At 34.4% G+C, this 27,374-nt stretch overlaps 3 protein-coding genes across 5 annotated transcripts in view; 2 read left to right on the top strand and 1 right to left on the bottom strand.

Annotated features, from left to right (window-relative positions):
- Nucleotides 1-1,281, top strand: part of LOC131936831 (uncharacterized) — a 29,412-nt gene extending 28,131 nt beyond the window's left edge. Inside the window, exon 19 of the mRNA XM_059293922.1 lies at nt 102-1,281. Coding sequence (XP_059149905.1) covers nt 102-322 — 221 coding nt within the window. The 3' untranslated portion in view covers nt 323-1,281. The remainder of the gene's footprint in view (nt 1-101) is intronic.
- A 2,819-nt stretch (nt 1,282-4,100) lies between these two features.
- Nucleotides 4,101-24,037, top strand: LOC131936837 (tetratricopeptide repeat protein 28-like). The gene is made up of 31 exons (XM_059293929.1): nt 4,101-4,165; nt 5,099-5,282; nt 6,490-6,699; nt 7,195-7,372; nt 7,737-7,972; nt 8,251-8,492; nt 8,913-9,001; nt 9,210-9,300; nt 9,634-9,792; nt 9,935-10,072; nt 10,496-10,644; nt 11,111-11,337; nt 12,122-12,289; nt 12,422-12,571; nt 12,868-13,268; nt 13,448-13,632; nt 14,217-14,363; nt 14,529-14,703; nt 15,101-15,267; nt 16,552-16,830; nt 17,270-17,417; nt 17,599-17,771; nt 18,293-18,396; nt 18,505-18,730; nt 18,896-18,981; nt 21,469-21,626; nt 21,867-21,978; nt 22,124-22,186; nt 22,478-22,554; nt 22,731-22,809; nt 23,186-24,037. Exons 2-31 carry the CDS (start codon nt 5,178-5,180, stop codon nt 23,423-23,425), a joined length of 4,962 nt encoding a protein of 1,653 aa, XP_059149912.1. The 5' UTR covers nt 4,101-4,165; nt 5,099-5,177; the 3' UTR covers nt 23,426-24,037.
- A 178-nt stretch (nt 24,038-24,215) lies between these two features.
- LOC131936836 (golgin subfamily A member 2) overlaps nt 24,216-27,374 on the bottom strand; it is a 30,553-nt gene continuing 27,394 nt past the window's right edge. For 2 of the 3 annotated variants that reach the window (XM_059293927.1, XM_059293928.1), the window contains one exon: nt 24,216-27,323. In XM_059293927.1, the coding sequence (XP_059149910.1) occupies nt 27,005-27,323 (319 nt within the window). In that variant the 3' untranslated portion in view covers nt 24,216-27,004. The remainder of the gene's footprint in view (nt 27,324-27,374) is intronic. The other variant, XM_059293926.1, reaches the window with a different exon arrangement.

Genomic DNA, 27,374 nt, shown 5'->3' with positions numbered 1-27,374 from the left:
GAAATATTTTGATAGCATATCAATACAAAATGATGGATGTTGACAGAAATCAATATATTTAGTAACTTAAAAACTTATATATTTCTTTATTTGTATTCCAGCATCAGAATTCGTCCTTCACCTTGAAGCATCAGCACCAGCCACACTATCCAAAAGAAAACCAACGTCTGCCTCCTCAAGAATCAAAACCATAACTCTGAGAGCACCATCTGCCCAGGAGAAGTTTGTCTGGCAATCTTTGTTGGAGCAGAGAGTGGAAGCTCTGAATGGATGCCCCCTACAATACTTTGGTACCATCAAGAAGACCAGCATGGTTTTGTGAAGAACTTATCATAGCATAGTAACACCACCTACCATTTATCTTGGTACCAGTTATTTTATCAAGAAGTTGTCTGGTAAATTAACAAGTAACTTATCCAACTGATCAATGCCTTCAAATATCCAGACTAGTTTTGCTGACAAGGAACATGTACTATCAATAATGAAAGCTATTGTGTATTTTAAATTGGTAAAAATGAATCAGATGTGAAATGTAAAAATTAGAAAATCAACATAGACAAAATTGTAGCCAACAAACATGAAGATTATGCCCCTTTATATATAAAGTGAAAAGCAATGTGCTTTACATTTATCAAATGATATATGTTTGAAAAATATTTATTTGAACAAGACCTCTTCTAAAGATTTACTTTCATGGTATTATGTATTTAAAATCTGTTTGATTAAAATTTGTAAATATTTTTATTTATTAATCATACTCAATTTTGTACAAAGCATGTACTTCATTTCTGTGGAAATGTTTTTAAATAATGTTTATATATGTGTAATGTGCAAAATGGTCACATCAATCTTCTTATATCATTATTTATACATAATTTGATATCTTTTTCACATATTGTAATTTCTAGTGTATCCACTAGAATACATGTTCATTATTATATGCAGGATCATATTGATTTTAATTTGCCAATCATTTATTTATCATTACAATCAGTTTGTAAAGTAAATAGCATTTACTTTGTATTTAGTAGTAAATATATTTCATATGTAAGGAACTATTTGATTAATTATTTTATGCATATAACAATTTGAATTTTCTTGGTTGTCCCCCTTTGCCTTCATCTTGTTTCTCTCCCCTATTACCACTTGCCTGTGTCCTCCACCTTTCTCTCATCTAACTTTATTTTACATTACACTGTCTTGTCTGTCCACTGATATCAATTATTTTAAACATTTTAATTTATGAGTTATTTCTAAGAATTATTGTATAAAATGTTTTCCAGATGCTCTTGAATAAATCAATACTATTTGAACCTTCACTCTTGTTATTTATCATATAGTACAACTCCTAACATAACTGACAGCTTTAAGGGTAGACACCACGGATAGAATTTTTTTTTTAATTTAACACATTTCTGGGTATTTAATAAGTACATATGTTAGTAGTTGTTAGGCTATAGACAAAAATAATATATGGCCGTCAATAGCAGTACTGGTTGCCATGGGAACCGCGAAAAGGTGTGAAAACTAACACCTTTTCAAATCGCTAAGGCTTTGTTCCCATAAGAGATTTTTAAAAACGGATAAAAGATTTAGATTTACGAAACCAAACTATACATTTCTACGTTTGTTCATTGCGATAGCTCGCACTCAATTTTTATTACAAATTTTTACGTAAATTTATGTACAAAAATTAGGGGGTGGTATCACATAAGTATTGATATTTTCTAAAGTATTGTAGTAAACTTAATGTACAAACGTAGTTTTGTAGATAGTATAATGCTAAATGCATGTGGAATGTTTCAGTGCTGTAAGACTAAGGGTTCCAAAGCCTTAGCGATTTGAATGTTGAATTTTGAGTAAAAATGCAAAGTTGAGAAAACGTGAAAAGAAAGGCAGAAAAGGGCACTGTGCGTTTCCTCTTATAGCAAACAGAAAATGACTTCTTGTTATGTGTGGAAGAACCATTTGGCTAATAAAAAACGCGTTGATTCATGTTGTAAGTTTTAAATAGATTTTTCTGCGTAAGCAGAAAATATGCATACAACAGATAATAAATTAATGACTGTTAAGTCTTAAACATCCTATCATTCGATTGTTATTCTCAGAACAGCTATCATCAAACCAGATTAAGTTTTGTTTGTTAGCCGGTCTTCTCACGTCAATAGAATGTCTATTGTAGCTTACCCAAGTTTATTGCCTTATGATAATAGCCTACTACACAACGCTGGGTACAACGCTTGAGGTTAGACACGCCCCTTCACCCCACCCCACCGCTGGATAGTGCGTGAAGAACCAATGAGCCGTAGATTACCAATGTTCATTCAACCGTGAATAACACGTCTGTATAGATAGGGTCAAGTACAAGGCCTAAGTGAATGCTTATCAGCTATCCCATCTAGTATTTCCATTCGTTGCTAGCAAACCCTGTACGGAGAGATGGGCGGGCATACACATTAACACATGTGTCGTATACAGTCCGGTGTAAAGCCTGATGAACGCGTTCAAGCCTATCACAGCATGCCGTAACAAGATTATAAAACGGCCGTTGGTTGAATGACGAGAAGGGGATGAGGGGGATAAAGGGGATGGACTTAGTACATTCTTCAAACTGACAGACATGTCCATGACGCATTGTTTCAGCTTAGTATAATAAAGCGTACGAAACAGTGTTTAATATTGTTCCAGTGACAATCAACAGTACATTTGTTGGTAAAGTTTCAATTATTAAACTTAATTTTGTTCTATAACTTTAAAACAACAAATAGAAGAGTATACGCTAATGATGTAAACAAACAAGACTGGCGATTGTTTTGTTTATCTAGAAACAAGATGGCTGCCTAGCACACGTGGTTAGTTGCAACCTATCGCAGATTATTTTGATTTACTGTAATATTGTATGATTGGTCAAAGGTATCAATGAATCTCTTCCCATTCATAATGTTTACGCACATGCCCATATATGGAGTTTGACATTAAATTTTACTTGGTAGAAAACAACGTTTATCCCACTTATTTGTAGAACAAAAGAAAATGTCACTACACCAGCGGGTACACGAGTGCTTGGCCCTTAGATTGCTGTAAAGTTTATGGTGCCTCGCGGGCAATAAATGATGTAATACCCGCTCGAAGATAGCCGCTGTCCACGTAGTAGTGTGAAAACTTGCCGGGGGGGGTACCATGTTTCACATGGCAATAAACAGATAACCGTAAGGCGTAGAAGTCAGAAATGTTCGGGTTAGATAGATAAAAGGTATTAGTACCGAATTAAGAAATAAAAATTTTGGGGAGCAAAATTATTTTTTTATCGAAAACATGGGTATCTTGTATCCTTAATATAAGAAACAATCACAAAAATTTGTGGAAATAAAATAGTGGTTATATCTCAAGGATCTTTTACAAGCTGGGGGCTAAATATATAACAATTGTATAACATGGAAATTATTTTTTTACTATTGGACTAGATAGGAAACTGTCAGTACATCAGCCCATCTTTCAAGGTGGTCACCTGACTCCCTACGAGAGGGTCACTTATCTCGTCCCCTGGGGTGGGGGCTGTGAGTCTGACACTTCTCACTGTCCCTACTCACAAAACGATTAGCAAGCTCCACCCCTACACTAAGATAAATATACTTCATTTGTTGTGTCACAATTCCTTAACCCGCACCCCTCTCCTCAGTAACACATCATCACAATAGTCAGACCCACCCCTGGAGACGACTCAAAAGAAGGGCGACTAAAATAAAATGATGGGGAAAGTTTTAATAGAGACACGTTTTGCTGTACAGTTAGAGCGGCTCCCTCGAGGAGCGTGTAATTTTTTTTCATTAAACACTTTAAAAAACAAACGTAACCCCCACCCTAACACGGTTGGCCTGCTGCAAAAAAAAAAAATGTGTTCTTACAATTTGCGCACAACAGAGGCTATGTGATTGATTTAACACAGCCACTTTGTCATTTTAAAAAGAAAGATTTTTCATCCACTCGACTTTAATCCAGTAACTTTTGAGAAAGGTTTCAGAAGTTTTACTACTTAATTAAAATAAAACGGGTCATATTTTCCTGGTTCACCGGAACATTATTATTGTTTTACATAGATACAAAATGGCACCTGATCTCTTTTCTAAATGCTTGGAATTCAAAAACTAAGCAAAACTTCACAAATGTAATAATTGTACAACATATGTTAATAAATTTATAAAGTGCTGATTATCAAACAAAAACCATTTCGAAGAGAGAACTCTATATACTACTATATAGTATATAAAGAGTCTAGATCTAGCAGAAACTTGAGCTTGTGACAGTCGTGACTACCTACATTAAAACATCACTAGATCTAGTACTAGTACACACTACTACTTACTACTCTGCACAGTTCACAGTACACACTCACTGTGACACTGTGACTGAGTCAGACTGTTGTTTCACTTGTTTGTGACTGTGCCTATGCACACACTGACTGACAAAATCAATCAATCAACAATAACTATTTACAATATTATTAAAATGAAAATAATAAGTTGTGAATAAAACTTATAAAACAATCTTAAATTAAGATTCTTAATAGTTATAATTAGTAAATATTAAAATAATTAGCCTTACCTTAGGGCTTAAGTCTTAGGTAATAATAAATTAAAATTAGTAATGACTAATATGAATATTTATTATTTAATATTATTATTATTACAAATATGATCACAACCCAGCTTACAGGAGATGGAGGGCAGGATTGGACACTTAAGTCAGACATCAAGTCTTAAGTTTAAAACTAATTCAGAAATTGACTTTATTTAATAAGTACTAAGTAGTTAAGTAGTTCTGCATTATAAACTGTATTAAATCAGTCTTCTTATCTCATGAAATATACAAGTAAAAAAACTACACCCCCAAGTTAAACAAATATATGGCCCTATTATTTAAAAATTTATAGTAGGGTCTACCCAAATTGCCACTGAATAAGCCTATCACCATCTAACAAGTTCTGAAACCTGTACCAAACATTGTCTGCAATGCAAATAAGATCATATTCTAGTTGTTACTTGATAGTATGAATATTTAACACCAAGTTTTTATTTTATAAATGAAAATCTTTCTATAGGTCTGTTGCAAAATAATGGATCTCAATGAAGAACAGTCCTCTTTGCTTTCAAGCACTATTTAATCAGTAATTCAGGAGTATGGAAAGACTTGGCCCATACACACCCTCTGTTTTACGAGCACATAGTCTACACAGCTTAACAGATGGCAATGAAACAATCAGTGAAGCCGAGGAGATTAATGAGGTATTTGTTTTAATTTGTTTGATTACAATGGCAGGGATTATGTCTTTTTGTTTTAAAATATTCCTTAATAGAAATATTTAGTGTGTATTATAGAATATTCTTAAAAGGGATAAGTATCTCTTGTACAGCTACTTCCATCAATTTGGTTCACAGCTATCTTGCTGTGAGGTTTTCATCTGAACCATCATTTATATACTGACTGGTGACTTTCTTGTTGGTTCTTAAGCCATCTATTAACACTTTAGAGAAGATGATCCAGACACAATACAGACCAGACAAAATGCAGACATGGCCAAAAATTTCTGGACATTATATTTTAATACATCATACTGGGAAAAAAACACTAGACAAAAACATAGGGCAGATTAACACTTGACTAGATAAAAAATGTTACTATGTATAGCTAGACTGACATGGTCTTTAATGAGGAAAGTATAAGGGAATTTAATAAGTTGAATGGTTGGAGTCTTGGCCACATAACTAATAAGAAAATGGAATAGAATTTAAAGATTTAAACATGATTTGGGTCTGGGTCATCTTCACTCCATCTAAAGCAGTTTGAGCTTTTTTACATCTAATTTTCAAACATCCATGAGATTGCATCAAATGACTGTCTGGTTTAGGAACAAGTAAATAAGCTACATCACTCTTATAGTTTCATACCTGATGGTCAATATGAGCTGATGAAATATAAATCACCATAACAAATGAAAGAAACGTTAGGCCAGCATCTTGCCCAGCCACTCCTACTATCTCTATCTGGCCATGTACACATCAGAGCTAGGTGAACTCTGAGACGTCTGAATGATTTTAGTCTGTAAACCTAGCTTGATACTGTTAGATTAGCATTTGTTTAGGTTTTGTTAAAGTTTTATTGATTATCTGTATTAATTTATGCCATCACATCAGTGGCGTAGCGAGGTCGGGTGTCACCCGGTGCGGCACTTCCCGGGGACAAATTTTCAATTTTGCGCCCCCCCTCAAGTTTTCGATTTGCACCCCCCCCCCCCTCAAACTTTCGATTTCCACCCCCCCTCCTCAAGTTTTTCTCTATATATTTTGCTTTTTTTTTGCCTTGGTGTCACCCCCCTAAATGGTGTCACCCGGTGCGGTCCGCACCCCCCCCCCCCCCCTCGCTACGCCCCTGCATCACTTCATGGGGATATTGTCCAAAATGTAATATCTAACTTGTCATTACTACCTATAGGTAAAGTCCCTTCACAATCAAGGTATTCGAGCTGCTAAAACCTCAGACTTCAGTGAAGCTCTACAGTGCTATAATGAAGCTCTAGAAATTGATTCAAAAGATGTTGAGGTTTTGCAGGCCAGAGCTTTGGTCTATTTACAGCAAGGAAAAACAGCAGAAGCTCTTGCAGATGCTGATGCTGTGTTAACTTTAGATCCTAACAGTTCAAAGGTTAGTTAACCCAACAGTTCAAAAGGTTAGTTAACCCAACAGTTCAAAGGTTAGTTAACCCAACACAAGTTAGCTGGCTTAACACATACGCTTTTGAGATCGTTTTTTAAGTCCCCTTCCATCTCAAATTCTTATTTATTGAAGTCTATATTTTAAGTTATAATAGCCTACTTAAAACTATGATGCTGCACTAAAATTAACCTTCAGACTGTAGGCCTACTTAGTTCCAACCCTAATTGTAGCCATAATGATTGAAGACTTGAAAATAATAAGACAGGATTGAATTACAATAAGACTACACACATTAACTGTTTACTTATGAAAAAGCAATTTAAAGCTATAAATTTTAAATAATTTGACATACAATGTGGATGCATTACTTTTTACTACCGAATCAAAATATAAAAGTTGTCATCTGATTTGCTTAAAACCTTCAATGTCATCTGATTGGTTTAAAACCTTCACTGTCATCTGATTGGCTTAAAATGTCCACAGGGTCGTCTGTTGCAAGGCATGTGCTACCAGAAAATGAACATGTACAAATCAGCCTTGGATGTTTTTATATCAGCTCTAAACCTGGATTCTGATAATGCAGACAAAATATGCAACCACATTGTGTCAACTGTTTCAAAAATGTGTCAGTTACCAGCAGAAATCACAAAAAGTTTGAAAAGTAAACTTTCCATTTTTAAAAATTCCTTGAGTGTACTCTTTGTCTTTGAAAAGTTTTATTATTTTAAACATAACAATTGTTGGGAGTTGTAACTTGATCTTTTTATTGTTTGTTCATTTGTTGTTATTTATGTTTATATAATTATTATTGGTTACATAATTTGTGTGGTGAAGATATGCTTCTTGGACTAATTAGTGAACAAATTAGAAAACAAACCTGCAAATCAAATTAGTTAAAATGTTTATTTAAAAAAAAAAACATAGTGTACACTATTGGAAATATTCATGTTTATTTTTAATATACATTGTTGTTATGAAGTTATGCCATGAAAAAATTATAATATTTAACAATATCTCTTGTGTAGTCATGGAGCCCTATGAAAAACTAAGTGAAATTGGAGTTTTCCTCTACCAACACAAGAAATATGAAGCCTGCATTAGTGTCCTAGAGTCTTCTAGAAAATTCCAGACCAACCAGAAGGGAATAACCATGAGAGTTCTGCTAACATTAGCCAACGCCCACTCTCAGCTGTTACACATCCAGGCTGCCATTGGCTTATACCAGGAGTGCTTGAGTATTGCTGTTGCCACCCATGAACAAGTAATTCTTATATCCTACATCTCTATTAGTTCTAAGGAAAAAATTGTGAAAAAGATCAAAATACTTTCATTCTGAATATCACAGCATGCAGTAAAAAGTTTTTAATATTTTTAGGGATCATGAGCTGAAAATGTATAGCTCAGAATAAATGATTTAGAAAAAGTGTCAAAAAACAGTTATCTTTTTTAACTTATCCTTCAATAATTTTAATACTATAAAAATGTAATCAGCATGATACGAACAGAACTCAACTTTTAAAATTTTTGTGTGAACTCCAGGAATATCAGACGAAGGCACTGGTGAACATCGCAACACTCCATCTTGAGAATGGCGACACCCACCAAGCCATCCTATTTTATGAGAAACTTTTACATCTCAAGTCAGAGCTAAGGGAGGGGGGAGCAGAGCTGAGCATGCCAGACTTCTGGACAAAAGAGCTCCAGTGTGGTATCCACCTCAACTTGAGCATAGCATACAAAACTATCAGCAATGTTACATCAGCTGCCACTCACGCCAAGATGTGAGTAGCTCATGGTTTTAATTCTATTTTTAAATCAATTTGAACAATTAAAAAATTTATTTCAGGTAATGATATGTTTTTTAGATAACTTATTGTGCATGCTGCACTCTTTTTGAAAAAATTTGAAAAAAAAAACACAGAAGCTATCTGGATTCACTTGAATGTAAAATGTTTTTTAAAAAGTGTTTTGCAATTCCAAAGAATTTAATTCCAAAGGATTAACATCTATTACAAAATCAAATATTAAAATTTTTGTGGAATCCTGGTTTGGAATCAGTGACAATTTGAATGGTGTAGAACTGATAATATCCAGAATTGTTAGATGTTAATTAAAAAAAAAATACAGAGCCAATATGTAGTATAAGTAATAGATCAATGCAACTATGAAGCTGTTGAACTTTTTGTGTTGCCATTATTTAGCTACATGGAGCTGACAAAAAAGTTTGGAATGCCAGTAAAACAAGTAGCAGACTCTCTCCACAATACTGGAATGTTGAATGAAGTTTTAGGTAACTTGTTCATAACATCCTTTCAATCTATTTGCTGTCTGCCCTCTAGATCTATTTCTAACCAAAGTGTTTTAGTAATAAGCCTATAGTACAGCTTTTTTACAAAAATGTATACATCGTTTCCTAGCAATTTGATATCTGTATTTAGTTTCCTATATAATGGAAAATGGCCCTAGTAAAATCTTTTAACAAATCAATAAAAATGCAGGCAACCATGTTGAAGCTCTCTCATGCTACAGAGAATTTCTCTCACTCTCACAAAGCAGTGGTAATCAGAAAAGTATTGGCCAGGCTTATGGGTAAGTCTGATCTACGAATAAACTGGGAAATTAAAAAGAAACTAAGTATCTATAATATAAGTTGGTACATTTAAAAAAGATTCACCAGGGCGTAGCATGGGTATGCAGCTAGTGCTCTTATATGGGTTCTTAGGATTTAAAAAAAGTTTTGTTTGTAGGTGTATGCAATAATTTATAATAATTAATGTAATGAAAATATCAGAATTTTTTTCCTTTTTGAGGATAAAATACAATTATTTCTAAAATGTAAACTTATGTTATTTAAGATGTTAAATTAATGCATGTGTGATTGAAATAATGTGAACAAAACAAAATGGTTGACTGTTCCATCAGCTCCCTGGCAAGTGTGAATGCTGCTTTAAAAAACTGGCAAGATTCCCTGGACTTCCATAACAAACACATTGAGATGGCCACAAGATTGAAGGATCGCAGGATGATGGTGCTGGCCCATGAAATGATGGGAGACACATTATGTTTGAAAGGAGACTATGAGTATTACACTTTTTATAACTCCTTAATACAAAATATTCAATACAATAGTATTCTCTTAATGCTAACATGCTGCTGTAGGTAGAAGCAGTAAAGTGGTGATGGCTATTGCACTAATTAACCTGCATGTAATAATTCCCACCAGGCTGGCCATTGACCACTACAACCAAGTGTTGGCCATGGTCCAGAGCCGGGACAACGCAGCGGACACCATGGCCCGCTGTAAACTGGCCGCAGCTTACAAACAGCTGGGACAGCTGCAGTACAGTTTGTATTATTACAAGTAACTGTCTTTTGGTTCATTTGGGATTAGAGAGTTATCAAACTATCTTTTGATTAGAAATTTATCAAACTTACGTAACTTGTCAATAAAATTTATTCCTCTATTTTCATGTTCAAATATAACTGATTGTTTTGTTTATCTGACAGGAATAGTTGAAATGTAATTTTTTATTGTTAAATTGAAATTACAAAAAAAAGAGCTCTTTTATGTCTTGTGATAAATCATTGCTTATTTTATTAAAGCAATTTTCTATTGTATCAAATAGTGTCTGTTATAGGTAATTTAGTCAGTTTGTGTCTATTGTATTTGCTCTGTTTTTTCCTATTGTATTATGTCAATTATTTTCTACTTGGTTCTCTAAGAAAGAAACAGATAACTAGAAGCAGATAACAAAAATAGCACAACAATGTTTATTTTCTATAGCCAGGCATTGAGTTTGGCTCAAAGATTTGGCCTGCCAGACATAGAAACTCTGGCAGAGTTCAGCATTGCTTGCATCAATAAGGATTCAACACAGTACACGGAGAGAGAAGAAGCTCAGAAAACTTTCATCAAGCTAATTCCATATTTTGGTAAAATTCTATTCATTATCAACTGATTCCGTATTTTGGTAAAATTCTATTCATTATCAACTGATTCCGTATTTTGGTAAAATTCTATTCATTATCAACTGATTCCGTATTTTGGTAAAATTCTATTCATTATCAACTGATTCCGTATTTTGGTAAAATTCTATTCATTATCAACTGATTCCGTATTTTGGTAAAATTCTATTCATTATCAACTGATTCCGTATTTTGGTAAAATTCTATTCATTATCAACTGATTCCGTATTTTGGTAAAATTCTATTCATTATCAACTGATTCCATATTTTGGTAAACCTTCCTTTATGATAAAAGAATAAAACTGGATAACCATCAGAAACAAAATATGATAAAAATCAAACAGTTCTAAATTAGGGCTATACATATTTTATTATCAGTATATTTAGATGTTTTCAATAAATTAGCTAATATAAAACAAACTTTTTCTTGAAGAGAAAAAAGTGAATCAGCACCTAGAAGAGAACTCTCATTGCCCTGAAGTTTACGAACAGCAGCTTGGACAATGTTATGATGGGATGCAAACTGTACTGGCATCAATGTCCAACAAGTTAGGTTGTCTTCAGTACGCGGAGGCCCACCGCAAGCGTGGCCTGCTCTCAGTTCCACACTTTCAGTCTAACTATCGTGCCAGTAACCACAGTTTGGATTCTTGCAGTGAAGTAATTTAGTTTTTTTTAGTTTACTCTGCCATTGGAGTTTTAATCAGTGCAATTTATTTAATTTTAAATATAAGATCCTGAAAAAGGAGAAATAATTAAAAACAAAAAAATAGTTAAAAAATAATTCTTAAGATTATTTTACATCTTAGTATAGAAAACATCTTTAAACATTTTTTTTTCAAGAGTGTTAACACCTACACCATGCATTAGCAATTAAATTTATTTGTGATGTTTTAATCCCATGTTTTTTAAGCTTATGTTTTCAACTTCTAACTTTGTCTATTGACATAAATGTTACTATCCATCTTCTATTCCCTCCACCCATCCCACATCAAGTGAATACAATTTCCAGTTTGTTTCTTTTTACTTCCATATCATGGCTTAAGACAATACATGTTTGTACAAACTCTGTTGTGTAGTGATGTCAACTTTGTGGCAAAATTTTCTTTTTAATGGTACAAGTAATTAACCTTTTGCTGATGCTGCTACTTCTTGTGAAATATTTGTTATAATTCCCAGACTGCTGCTACCATTTTTATTGACACCATTTTTATTGACACCATTTTTATTGACACCATTTTTATTGACACCATTTTTAGTGACACCATTTTTATTGACACCATTTTTATTGACACCATTTTTATTGACACCATTTTTATTGACACCATTTTTATTGACACCATTTTTATTGACACCATTTTTATTGACACCATTTTTATTGACACCATTTTTATAGACACCATTTTTATTGACACCATTTTTTTAACCTACTTTTGTTCCCCAGCTGTGGGAAACTGACCACTTGAAACAGATTGTCTCCCAGCAAAATGGGACAGTACTCTACTACTCACTTCTGGATAATCTCCTCTTGCTGTGGGTGTTGTCTCCAGGGGAGGGAATCATAAGATTTTATTCAGCTAAATCTTCAGTCAACAAAACTTTCTCCCAGATAGTAAATTATTTTGTTTACATTTTAAAAATATAATTTCATGTTTTCATAACACACAAATATGGTACATCCTCATAGATATGCCTACCAAGTAAAGATTAATTCTAATTAAAATAAAACTGATTCTTATTCTAGATAACAGAGTTGCTGGCTGAGGTGAGAGAAGGCTGGGACACAAAAAAGTTGTACCACACATCCGAGGCTAGGGCACTGCCACTCAAAAATGCAAACAATCAAAGCCAAAGGTCAACTATTTCAGACTCTACATCAGCCTCAGCTACCAAGGTGAGTTGTCTCCCTGCATTGTCCTTCGATGATGTTTTTTTATTGGCATCATTCTAAGATGTTTTTTTTATTGGCATCATTCTAAGATGTTTTTTTTTATTGGCATCATTCTAAGATGTTGTTTTGTTTTTAAGTCAGCTTATTTTTGTTAGTTTAGTGCAGTGAATTGCTGAAATTTGCTAAAATAACTACAATTTTATTTTAATTTGAAACACTAATTTCCAAAGAAACTAGTTGGTTAAATTATGCTTTCTATGTTGATTTGAAAAGTTGAAATAGAAAATGTTTGTTTTCAGAGTGTTGATAGACCTAGCAGTAGAGAATCCAAAACTGTTGATGGACCTAGCAGTAGAGAATCCAAGAGTGTTGTAGACAGACCTAGCAGTAGAGAATCCAAGAGATCTGATAGACCTAGCAGTAGAGAATCCAAGAGTGTTGTAGACAGACCTAGCAGTAGAGAATCAAAGAGTGTTGATAGACCTAGCAGTAGAGAATCCAAGAGATCTGATAGACCTAGCAGTAGAGAAACCAAGAGATCTGCTCTTCGCCAGCTCTATGAGATTCTGATTGCACCAGTGGAAGATATTTTAAACTCACTCAAACAAGGGAGCCAACTCGTGATTGTACCAGATAAACAGTTAAAGTTGTGTCCCTTTGGGGCTTTGGAAAATGTTCAAAATGAAGCCCTCTCTGACAGGTGACTTATTTTCTAACAGACACAGTGTTTGGGGTGGGGGTGGTGAGGGGTATATGTGTGGGGGGTGGGGGGGGTGGGGAGGGTGTGTGTGTATATGGGGGGGGGGGGGGGGCTTTACCTGAACACAGGCTACATATCCTACATTTTTATTCTTTGTTATTTACTTAACATATTTTCAGGTTTAACATCAGTTACGTATCTTGTCTACTAATTTTGGAGAAAGTTATCCACAATGAGCTCAACTACCTTAGAGCTCAGGATGAGCTTAACCTCCAGCGCCAGATGGCCAGGAATGGAGGGGTCTCAAAATACACCAGAGAACACCCAGAGCTCCGGAATTCCTTCCTGACCATTGATGACACAAGTGAGATTCACTGATTAGATGCCAAATGTTGATTCACTGATTAGATGCCAAATGTTGATTCACTGATTAGATGTCAAATGTCGATTCACTGATTAGATGCCAAATGTTGATTCACTGATTAGATGTCAAATGTCAATTCACTGATTAGATGCCAAATGTTGATTCACTGATTAGATGTCAAATGTTAATTCACTGATTAGATGCCAAATTTTGATTCACTTTTACAGTGCTATACAGTGGAGATTTTATTATAGTAATACATAGGAGATATTTTATACAATTACTGCACTTTCAGCTAAATTTTTTAAACAAATGTTTTCTGTGATTGAGTAAGCAAACGACTGAAACAAACTTCTTTTCCCTAAGTGTTAAGTCACATGGTTAAACATATTTTAGTGAACAACAATTGTCAATTTTTGTTAAAAGAATCAAGATTTTAAAATTACATAAGGTTATATTAAAATCTATTTATTTTTTAGAAACTCCATCATAAAATAAAATTTTAATCATTAACTGTCATTTTAAAAGTATGTGTGTATTGCATTAACTACAGACCTGGTTCACTAACATGTTGTCTATGACAGTGTCCTACACCACAGACACATCAGGACCAATCAATCTGAGAGAAGTCTCTAATCCAAAACTTGCCATACAGCCAGACCAAAACACTAGGGGAAATAACTCTAAAAATGTAAATGCAAATGAAAAAGTTAGACCTCAGAAATATGCAGGTATTAAATGTTTAAAAATTAGCTACTAAATTATCAGAATTAGAATTTTTTGCTTTATTTCTTGTGATGTTTTTCACTGCTATGATTAGTGCTATACCATTATGTAAATTTGTGTAAATTATGTAAAATTATGTAAATTTATTTCCTTAATTTATTTCCTTACAGGAGCTCATGTGGTAGCACTAGAGAAGCTACTTGCTACCCACACATATTCTAAGGTAGCCACTCGCACATGGACTGACACTGATGTGACCTCCTCTACCCAAACCATTCCCACCTTTCAACAGATCAGTGACCAGAGGACATCCCTGGTCTTTGGGAGTCCAAAAATAACTCAAGTGTAAGTCTCTTGTGTAAAAAGTTTCAGAATGTGTAAAAATGAGTGAACTTTCAAATTTTACCTTTTGATTTTGTACAAAGATCCAGTTTTAATATAAACAGTATTATATCTAAATAAAAATACCCCACAGGTAACTTTATGTATTTGCTTGATTTAATTTTTTGATTATTAAAAGTGTAGGTTTTGGCCTAATTTAATATTACAGTTTATTTGGAAAAAAAATGAAAGAAAAAAATATAAGTAACAGTTACTGGTTTACTCTGAGAGGGAATAATTCTATATTTTAAATTCCACTGTGCGCTCTTCATTGTCAGGGAAATCTGTCTTACAACACAATCTTTTGAATTCTGTTTATTATCTGTCCAGTTCTAACTTCCTTCCTCCCATGATTCAACAGTGTAAAGATCAATGACCAGAGCTGGACACCTAAGCTCGAGCTGGTCAAGGCACAGACAGAGCTGCTGTTGGTGGCGGAGTGGCTGGGGACTCACTGCATCATAGGTGAACACGCCACTAGACAGGAGCTGTTGAACAAATTGCCAACAGCTGAGATTGTTCATATTGGTAGGTCAACTTGTGTAGACAGCTGAAATTGTTCATATTGGTAGGTTAACTTGTGTACACAGCTGAAGTTGTTCATATTGGTAGGTTAACTTGTGTAGACAGCTGAAGTTGTTCATATTGGTAGGTTAACTTGTGTAGACAGCTGAAGTTGTTCACATTGGTAGGTTAACTTGTGTAGACAGCTGAAGTTGTTCACATTGGTAGGTTAACTTGTGTAGACAGCTGAAGTTGTTCATATTGGTAGGTTAACTTGTGTAGACAGCTGAAATTGTTCATATTGGTAGGTTAACTTGTGTAGACAGCTGAAATAGTTCATATTGGTAGGTTAACTTGTGTTGACAGCTGAAATAGTTCATATTGGTAGGTTAACTTGTGTAGACAGCTGAAATTGTTCATATTGGTAGGTTAACTTGTGTAGACAGCTGAAATAGTTCATATTGGTAGGTTAACTTGTGTAGACAGCTGAAATTGCTCATATTGGTAGGTTAACTTGTGTTGACAGCTGAAGTTGTTCATATTGGTAGGTTAACTTGTGTAGACAGCTGAAGTTGTTCATATTGGTAGGTTAACTTGTGTAGACAGCTGAAATAGTTCATATTGGTAGGTTAACTTGTGTAGACAGCTGAAGTTGTTCATATTGGTAGGTTAACTTGTGTAGACAGCTGAAATTGCTCATATTGGTAGGTTAACTTGTGTTGACAGCTGAAGTTGTTCATATTGGTAGGTTAACTTGTGTAGACAGCTGAAGTTGTTCATATTGGTAGGTTAACTTGTGTAGACAGCTGAAATAGTTCATATTGGTAGGTTAACTTGTGTAGACAGCTGAAGTTGTTCATATTGGTAGGTTAACTTGTGTTGACAGCTGAAATAGTTCATATTGGTAGGTTAACTTGTGTAGACAGCTGAAATTGTTCATATTGGTAGGTTAACTTGTGTAGACAGCTGAAATTGTTCATATTGGTAGGTTAACTTGTGTAGACAGCTGAAATTGTTCATAATGGTCAATTTTTGTACATTAAATTCCCGTAAACATGATATTCATGTGGATTTTTAAAAGTTTTATGTATCCAATGATGTTTCATAGATTTTGACTATAAATTCCCAAAAGACAAACGCCCAAATGCTGTTTGCCCGGAGGACACTTGCACAAATGCAACACATGTGACAAACACGACTAACAGCATTTGGACAAGTGTCTTTCTGGAAAACATCTGGATCCCATTTTATAGATCTACATAGCCGATGATGTTTTATAGACTTCTGAAAACATTTTTTTCTCCACAGCCACCTGGGCTTGTTTACGTGAGGGTCTGCTGCTGGTCACACCTGACCCTCTGACTGACCAATCAGGTGACTCCTCCCACCCTGAGACTGACCAATCAGGTGACTCCTCCCACCATCTGACTGACCAATCAGGTGACTCCTCCCACCTAGTGACCATCTCAGACATCCAACACTTGAAGCTGACGGCCAAACTGGTAGTGATGTCATCTTGTGGCCTCTCACCAGCCAGGGCCCAACAGGAGTGTGGCCGAAAGCTGGCCAGTGCCTTCCTGTCTGCAGGTGATGGATAATCTTATGTAAATGATGGATATGTTTGTAAAGCATGGATAAGTGTGCATATGATGGATTATCATGTGTAAATGATGAATATTCTTGCGTAAATGATGCATAAGTGTTTGTAAATCATGTATACATTTGTGTAAATGATGGATATGTGTGTAAATGATGGATGAATTTATGTAAATGATGTAGTAAGTTTTAAATAGTAGATAATTGGGGAACATTATTTTTATCATTTAAACATCTATAGCCAGGTTTTTCCTATACAAATAAAAACTAAAACTTGAAACAAAACTAAACATCATGTTGATGCTGTCTTCTATCCCACCAGTAAAACTTGAAACAAAACTAAACATCATGTTCATACTGCCTTCTATCCCACCAGTAAAACTTGAAACAAAACTAAACATCATGTTCATACTGCCTTCTATCCCACCAGGAGCGGAGTGTGTCCTAGTGTGTACATGGCCCATACCAGACGACACACTGTGCACATTTCTCTTCCACTTTTACCAAACTCTGCAAACATCAGCATTTGTATCAGAAGCCTTGAGGAATGGGGTCAAGGCTGTTAAAGAAGACACCAGGTAGGAATTTATTTTATCACTCACAAAACCATGTTTCTAGATTTTAGCCTATTGACCATAGATCTAGTTCAGATTGATTTAGTTACAGGATTTGGTCATATCATGCCATCTCGCTAAATGAAAAACTCTGCAGCTACCATTTTCAAGTAAAAACCTGCAAGCTTTAATCTCTGGTCTTCAGGTGGAATCACGTCTGCCACTGGGCTGGTTTCACATTGATAGGTAAAGACACCCAGGTGAGCTTAAGTGAGGTCAGACATGCGGAACTGGATCAGCTGATTGACAGGTGTGAGGCAGATGTGGAGGAAAGTTCTGTTGTACCCTGGTTAAACCCTGCATCAGATGTACCCAACTGTAAGTTAAGTCTAAGCCAACTGTAAGTTTAGTTAACCCTAAGCCAACTGTAAGTTAAGTTAACCCTAAGCCAACTGTAAGTTAAGTTAACCCTAAGCCAACTGTAAGTTAAGTTAACCCTAAGCCAACTGTAAGTTAAGTTAACCCTAAGCCAACTGTAAGTTAAGTTAACCCTAAGCCAACTGTAAGTTAAGTTAATCCAAACCCAACTGTAAGTTAAACTTAAGGCAATTGTTAGTTAAATTAACCCTAACTCAACTGTAATTCAATCCTAATCAAAAGTACCTTTAAATAACTCAATGTCTTACAATATCCTTTTAAAGTTGTTTAGATTTATTTAACTTACTATTCTTGATAAAGAAAGGTGAGTTTAAAATCAAGAATATTCTAATATCCACTACCAATATTAGCTATAGAAATAGGCTTTATGGTATCTGATGTAGAATTATTTTATTTTAATTATTGAGATGGTAATTGCTGTGTATTAAATATTGAGATCTGCTTCTATCTCCTACCCTCAGTTGCCAGTAAGGAAGAAAACATGGAAACACTACAAGAACATGTGAAACTCTTGTTGAGAGAAAACTACAAAAGTTCTCAGGTCATTCCTGGCCTCATTGAACTGGTAAGTTTGAAGCTAATGAACTTCATCTCTCTGTACTCTAATACATAGGAAGGTTAAGCTTAAAATCTGTTGCACACATTTCTAAGCCCGGCAACATTTTTCTTGTAGTTGGACACAACACTGAAGCGCCTCCACACCCTAGAGAACAACAAGCTGCCAGCACAGCTGAGTGACCCGCTGGAGAGAAGTCCTCAGGCTCTCGTGTTCCTCAAGTGGTTGGGCTTTCACTTTCAGCCCAGGGGAGATAACCTGACAAATCCATACATCATTTTCCCACACTGGAACACAGAAGAGTTGCTGATTCCTGCTTATGACTCTTTAAAGGCAGCTAAAGGTAGTGGAGAATACAGTTATTTGAACACAGCATCACTCTAAATTTTTGTGAACAGTTAACTATATATGGCATACAATTATTTGAACACAGTATTACTATTACTCTATTTTCAATGAACTGTTAACTCTTTAGTTTTACAATAATGATTTTAATTACATTTCTCAGATTTGGCTTGTAGTCCTACCAGTATAGTTTCTGTTTGTGAATCCCTCCCACTGTCACAAGAAAATCTGTCATGTCTAATAGATTTGGTGAGTTGTTGAGTTTATATGTAAGATAAATCAGATTCTTATTGTTTGTTGGATTCTTTAAGACTAACAACACTCGAAGCAGTCGGTCTGCAGGCCTCCCAGTGGTCATAAATATTTTTTTATTTGCTCCACTGGTTTATTGAATCCAAGTTTCTAATTGTATATTTAGGGCATGATATAGCTAAAGTGGTCATTTTCAGGTTAGTTTTAAAGAATTTTTTTTAAAAACAAAAACCATTTGCACTTTTTAACTATGCAGAACCCCATTCTGCATTTAAACATTTTGTGTTGGATAATTGATGAAAATTAAAGTATTTATAAGGGGTCCATGTGGTCAAGTCAGTAAAGCTCATGACTGCTAAACCGAAAAGTCTCGAGTTCGAAACCTCGCCCAGATGAGGCTCGTTAGATGGGAACAGCCACTCTTCTAGGAGAGACAACTCCAAAATCAAACAACTGCTGCCTTGTGGTTTGTTCTTGGTTGGACAAAGGCTGTGGAAGCAAATCCAAAAAGAAAAGCAGGCTGAAATCGGAGTCAATGGCCTCAATGGCGCATAACCAGTTGACACGTATCCTTTATTGTGATGGAGGAGATCCCTTCTTTCTAACACTAAAATTAAGAACAAAAAAGAAGAAGACAAAAAAAAGTATATTATTATAATACTAATCTAATCCATGATTTTGGTAGAAAAAAATGGAAACTTTTTTCTACTAGGATTAAGAAATTATGAAAAAAAATAAGTATTATTACCTTTCCCAACAGAATTGTATTTTTTTTTAGTGAAAAGTTACTTGTTATGAGCAGTGGCGTAGGCAGGGGGGGGTTAGGGGGGGTCATAAACCCCCCCCATAGACCCCTCGGTATATATAAAAAGTATGAGGGGGGTGCAAATCGAAAGTTTGAGGGGGGGGGTGCAAATCGAAAGTTTGAGGGGGGGGTGCAAATCGAAAGTTTGAGGGGGGGGTGCAAATCGAAAGTTTGAGGGGGGGGTGCAAATCGAAAGTTTGTCCCCGGGTAAAAATTGGAACCCCCCCCTTGAGACGATCCTGGCTACGCCACTGGTTATGAGTCATTTTTGGTGTAGGTACTTACAAATAATTAAGGGACCTAAATAATTATGGTGGAATGTAAAAATATTCTGGTCTTACAGAGTTAAGTGAAAATCAAAATGCTGTGTTAAATCAAAAAGATAGGTTAAAATGAACTCAATGCTTGTATTTCTACAGATGAGTATAACCAAACATGTATCAATGCTTGTATTTCTACAGATGAGTATAACCAAACATGTATCAATGCTTGTATTTCTACAGATGAGTATAACCAAACATGTATCAATGCTTGTATTTCTACAGATGAGTATAACCAAACATGTATCAATGCTTGTATTTCTACAGATGAGTATAACCAAACATGTATCAATGCTTGTATTTCTACAGATGAGTATAACCAAACATGTATCAATGCTTGTATTTCTACAGATGAGTATAACCAAACATGTATCAATGCTTGTATTTCTACAGATGAGTATAACCAAACATGTATCAATGCTTGTATTTCTACAGATGAGTATAACCAAACATGTATCAATGCTTGTATTTCTACAGATGAGTATAACCAAACATGTATCAATGCTTGTATTTCTACAGATGAGTATAACCAAACATGTATCAATGCTTGTATTTCTACAGATGAGTATAACCAAACATGTATCAATGCTTGTATTTCTACAGATGAGTATAACCAAACATGTATCAATGCTTGTATTTCTACAGATGAGTATAACCAAACATGTATCAATGCTTGTATTTCTACAGATGAGTATAACCAAACATGTATCAATGCTTGTATTTCTACAGATGAGTATAACCAAACATGTATCAATGCTTGTATTTCTACAGATGAGTATAACCAAACATGTATCAATGCTTGTATTTCTACAGATGAGTATAACCAAACATGTATCAATGCTTGTATTTCTACAGATGAGTATAACCAAACATGTATCAATGCTTGTATTTCTACAGATGAGTATAACCAAACATGTATCAATGCTTGTATTTCTACAGATGAGTATAACCAAACATGTATCAATGCTTGTATTTCTACAGATGAGTATAACCAAACATGTATCAATGCTTGTATTTCTACAGATGAGTATAACCAAACATGTATCAATGCTTGTATTTCTACAGATGAGTATAACCAAACATGTATCAATGCTTGTATTTCTACAGATGAGTATAACCAAACATGTATCAATGCTTGTATTTCTACAGATGAGTATAACCAAACATGTATCAATGCTTGTATTTCTACAGATGAGTATAACCAAACATGTATCAATGCTTGTATTTCTACAGATGAGTATAACCAAACATGTATCAATGCTTGTATTTCTACAGATGAGTATAACCAAACATGTATCAATGCTTGTATTTCTACAGATGAGTATAACCAAACATGTATCAATGCTTGTATTTCTACAGATGAGTATAACCAAACATGCACCAGAGATCCAGCTGAAGGTCACTGACCTCTCCGTCCACCCCCTCTGGCACAACACAAAAACCAGAGCCTTGTTGTCAGCCATTGGGTTTCATCAAGTTGGTCTCCTGTTGTCATTCAACATGGTCCCTGTCAACAAGTAGGTTGGTCTGTCAACAAGTAGGTTTGTCTGTCAACAAGTAGGTTGGTCTGTTTTATATTTCTAGTTTTGAGATAAAATAATCCTTTATCTCACAGCATTGATACTTATTGTGTTGGTAACTCAAGTCGAACTACTATGCTTGTTTAAATTTAAAGTTGGTTGGCTTTTTCCTTCCTTGTGTTGTCTGTGCTATTTCTCTTAACTGAAGACAACAGCAACCTGCTCCAATTTTTACAGACAAATTCTGGTCTCATTGCTTCAGTTGACCCTATCCTTCAGCTGCTACAAAAGTCCAGTCCTACTTTACAGACTGGACGTGAACTTACTCGGACGATCCAGTGAAACCAAGGTTGGTTAGAAAATGATGAAATAATTCTCAGTTGAGTCATTGTGTGTTTGATAAGTTTAGTAACTAGCTAAAAACTTCATTGCTCATTCGTTATTTTGAATACAATTTTACCAAGTAAAAAATTGCTTTTATAATTTTTCTGAAGACTTTTGAGACTGATTGTCCAAAACTGCCATCACTAATGCCACTACTTCTACCCAAAAACCAGGTGAGCAGATTTTCTTCCTAATTCAATTTTTAAAATTTAACTCTTTTAATTAAATTATTTTTTTATATTTCCTTTTTTGAAGAACCTGACTTTATTTTTAACCACATATTTTAATTGGTATAAAATGAGTACTGATAGTGATCTTCGTATTTTAGCATTTGCAAAGATTTTTCTCAGTATGTCTTTAAATAATGTATAACTTGACCTTGTTACAGCTTCCCTTATCTTTACTATATATTTAAAAAGTCAGATTAGCCCTGTTTAAACGAGTCAAATATTTTTGTGTTGCAGTTGAGAATGAGTACACCTTGGTTATCTGTTCTAGAACACAAAGATGAGATGCTAGAAAAAATTAAATTAGCAAGAAGGTAATTTGTTCTCTTTCAGTTTTCCATCCTTCTCCAGAATTTTAAATAGCTTGAATAAATCTGTTTTCATTTTTACTGACAGTGCTGTCCTTATTGAATGGTATTTTAGCTGTTGACGATGTTGGCCTATAGTTTTTTCTGGAGAAATCATTTGATAATATTTTCTGTTTGGTCAGCGCAACAAACCTCAGTGATGTGTATACTGGTCATCTAGAGAAGGCTAAAAGTTGGCACAGGACAACTTTGATGTCCCAGGTAAAAATTTCAACTTGAAGAAAAATATTTTAAAAATTATGTAAATACTCATTAGTAATGCAGAATAATTTATAGCTTTGTTATTTAAGCCTTTAAGAATAAAACATTTCTAATAATTGGCTACAAAATGCCAGATCTGTGATTTCAGCATTTTAAAACACAATTTTTATTTAAGCAACCTACTTTTGTATTTCCTAAAGAATATATTCTGGCTTTTTAAATAAACATTGAGTCATTGAGATTTTTGCTTTACACTGAGAATAAAAACCTGCTATAATTATATAATCTTTTAATTTAGTTATTTGCAAAAAATATATAGATTAGCAATTTAATAAAATAGGTAATGTTAAGGAAAATCAATGATTATGTCATCTAGGCTAATGAAAGAACAGATAAGATGCAACCATCAGGCTCTAAGACAAAGGTCAAGGTGAAACCAGGTGCATCAACATCTGAACCTTGTGTCCCTGTGGACTACAAAAGACAGCTCACACCAACAGATATCAAACAGAGAAGAGATTATGCTCACTTTGTACTGCAAGAAAGAGTAGAGAGAATTGATAAAAAAAGAAAAGATAATCTGATCAAACTCTACCTTCCATACATAAGATCCTGAGCCTGTATTATATTTGTGTACCTGATGCCTATACTAAGCAACGGTTTGTCTTATGTAATGTACTCCTGCCTGTAACATATTTCACCTACCACCAAATTATATTTTGGAATGACTTTCTTTTAGTTTAAAATTCTGTTTCTCAAGTACTTTTCAAAATATTTTCCTGCTGATGAACAGTATAGCTCATAACTTTAACTAAAACGAACTAATCAACCACCTTGGCTATCTAATTATGAAAGTGTGCCTAAACTTAAAACACTTCATCTCATAAAATTTTCTGTAATATTATTTTCATGTAAATCTGTTATCCTCAATTGTGTGGACCTGTCATTCTCAAATATTTTATGTAATTCTGTCAGTCTCATTGAATTCATGATTTTTATTCACACCCTAAAAACAAAATTACTTAATTTACACCATCGTTTTTATAGGGTATTTTAGGGTATGCAAAATTTTACCACTCAAAATGAATAGCAGCTTCAATGAGGGCTATCTTTTGTTTATATTTGTTTGGAAAATTTATTATTATGCCAATTTAATAAGTTTTAAAGTCACGCTCTTTTACAAATATTATTTTCCTGTTGGAATTATATTTTTTAATTTGAAAAAAAAAGGCACTTGGAAGTTTATTTTAATGAATATAAAATATAATGTTTTGAGAACCTGTATTAATGGGTTTTTTTTGTAAGTATATAAAGGTATTTACTAGCTATTGATTTTATGTATTATTATAAATTTCTCTATAGTAATGATTTTATTTTTTAACAATTGTCAAAATGTGAAGGCTGTGATTTTTATTTCCAATTATTTATTTGTTAAAACAATTACCATTTTAACCAAGCTGGGATAGGTGTTGATATTTAGCTTGTTTTATTGGTTGTTTTAAAAAGTTGGATTGTGTTTTATGTGTGAACATTAAAAAGTTCCACTCTTTGCACACTTAGTAAATAAAACAATATTTGATGATGGTATGTTTTATTTAAATTCTATTCAGTGAAATTTGGGTGAGTTGCTAAAACAGAAACAAAAATTAAAACAGAAAGTAACATATTAAATAAAGTAGACAGTTGCAGCAGTATAGAACATGGGGTTAGACCTCTCATACCTCTTACATGTGATGTTCTACTGCCATTTTTGATGAATCATTTTCCCCTCCCTAACAATCTTATTGTTTGAATTGTTTTTCTGTTGAGGACGAAGTACAAACACATTGGCCAGAAGTATAGCTGAAACTGATGTTTACTTTTGGCTTCTACCATGTCATTATATTACTACAACCAGTACACTATATTTCTTACACTATCAGATTCCTTGATTAAGGAATTAATTTCTTAACAATGAAACTTTTTTCTTCAAGAATATTTTTGAAAAAAAATGTATAACACATTTTTCAGCAGCATTCAGCATTCAAATCTAAGGGGTCCACTTAAAAAACCTGCTTAGTACCTCAGATTGCTTTCTGTGCAAACTGATTTTAAAAAGTTGGATTTTTAACTGTTAAAAGATTAATTTTGAAGCCTTACAAAGGCAACTTATTTTTTTCCAAACATTGACTAGCAGGTTTTGAAAGAGGTCTCCTCAAAAGTATATTTTATTTTTTAACATTCATCATAAAGAACCAAAAATGATTGATTATAATTTTAAATACCACATAATTATTTGAAAACTAAAAAAATTTCTTTCATACATTTTTACATGAAGATACATAATGCTATCGTACACTTAAAAAAGCTCAAGTCAGCAATAAGACAAACACAAGAACCAAACTTAAACAATAGCCCACCTAGTAAGTCTTTCAAGTTTGTACAACATATTTACAAGTCTTGTTCTTTTAAATTAATCTGGCTGATTTTTAAAATCAGAATTTACAGATATCACAAGCAAATGTTTGTAAACATTTAGAGGAGAACGCAATGGGGTTACCACTTACATAGTTATTTATAGCAGAATACTTGAACCAATTAGCTTCCAGACTAATTAGGTCTTTCTTTAGTTTGTTAAAGTTGTACCTTGTGACTCAACAAGATGTAAACCTACAGGGAAGCCTTTCATAGGGGGAGATTGCATAGACGTGCAGCTTCAACATTTGAAGAGAACTTAATGCAGGCCATGTCAAAACATAGCACGACCTCAGTACGCAACAAGAAAACAAAAAAAATGGAAGTTAAACTATGACAACTTTTTCATTTAAAATTGCACTTATTGTATTAGTAGAAGAGAAATAGTTAAAATGTAGAAGACATGTACAACATATGATGTTAAAGTCCTGATAATAAAAAGCTAAAATGAGGCTTTATAAATATGTAGCCCTTCACCTTTGTCTACATGAGATGCATATGATTGTAGGAGCTTGGTCCCAGGGGGTGTAACAACCTGATACTCTCCCCTAATGGTGGTGTATTTCATGATTGTTTCCCCTACTTGGTGTTCAACAACAGAGAAGGGCAAATTATTCCAGTCAAGAATTTTTGTCCTCAACTGTGTGCACATCCATCATACAACGTGCTACAGATGGAAGAATTTTTTCCTGTAATCCAAGCCACAGTGACTGCTTGTGACTGTCACACATCACAGGAGCTGCATTTACATTTTGATTTTATATAAACAAAAATTTGTGTATTTCAACCCAAGCTGACTTTCTTAAAAATTTGAAGTTGTTGTAGTTAGTAATTTTGTAGTCCCAACATTAATGTTAGTAACATTTTTACAAACCTTTTGTAGCTAATTTTCTAATTATGCCATTGTCAAAAGAAATGACAAGAAATTTTTTTAAAAAATCTGTTATTTAGAATTAGTACAACAAATCACAGACATGCATGACAAACAAAAATGTGTACATGTACGTTAAGCTTGTATTCAACAATTGGTCAATAAATACTTTTGTTAACAATGGGAAACTTTGCCTTGTCCAACCAGTGGTCAAACTGTTCACAACTCAGTGTTTTAGTTCAGGGCTGTTGCTCACTGCTAGCTGGGTAGCCATTCACTAGGAAGGTAGCCCTCATTGCTAGTTGGGTAGCCATTCACTAGGAAGATAGCCCTGACACTGCTAGCTGGGTAGCCATTCACTAGGAAGGTAGGCCACACTGCTAGCTGGGTAGCCTATCAATTGCTAACCCTAACCCATGCCAATATATACTCAGCCATGGCTTGTTATTGACATAAATAGAATAAATATTGGTGCGTCCTGTCTAAGTTCAGCTAAATTAAAACAAGATGCATTGGTTTCTGTACACCTGCTCAGAACAGTGCACAAAGACACACAAGTAGTCAGAAAAACTGTTACACTTAAAAAAATATCTTATAATAAATTAGGTGCATATTTTAAAAATGTTAGGCATTAATTGGTTCTAAACTGAGGGCCCCAGCAATGATAAAATATTTCAAATAAATATAATGCAGAAATTGAAAAACTTTAAACTGAACATCCTATGAAAGCTTAAAAATCAATGCTCTGAAAGCAAAAGACTGTCTGTAAACCAAGAAATTCACAAAAGGAACGCAGCCCTGCAATGTTTTCCAATCTTATATTTTGTCCTTTTCTGTTAAAGTCTGTAGAACCACAAGTCTGAGATCTTACTAGACTATCTGCACAGCTCCTTTACAAAACTTGCAGGGCAGGAAGTTCCTGTCTATGAGTGGAACTTGTTCAACTAAGTGGGAATGTCCAAGTTCTGTGAGTAGCGTCAGAATCTTGTGGGCCGTTTTGTCCTCTGGTGGGGGCGGCCTGAATGCCTTGTGATGGTCGTGGTGTGGGTGGTGGTGGTGATCATGGTGCTGGTGATGGTGGTGATGGTGCTTGTGGCGGTGGCCGTTGTGCTCATGAGTTTCTTCTTCCTCCACATCCTGGGTGTAGCCGTCCATCTCTTCACTTGAGTGGCCGTTATACAGGTCAAGGCTGAAACACATTATTTTAAATTATTAACAATCATAGATACCAAAATTATAG

Source organism: Physella acuta, unplaced genomic scaffold (assembly GCF_028476545.2).
Source record: "Physella acuta isolate Inbredline_101_S28 unplaced genomic scaffold, ASM2847654v3 ptg000189l, whole genome shotgun sequence".
Taxonomy (NCBI): Eukaryota; Metazoa; Mollusca; class Gastropoda; family Physidae; genus Physella; species Physella acuta.
This window is presented reverse-complemented; position numbering and strand designations above follow the sequence as displayed.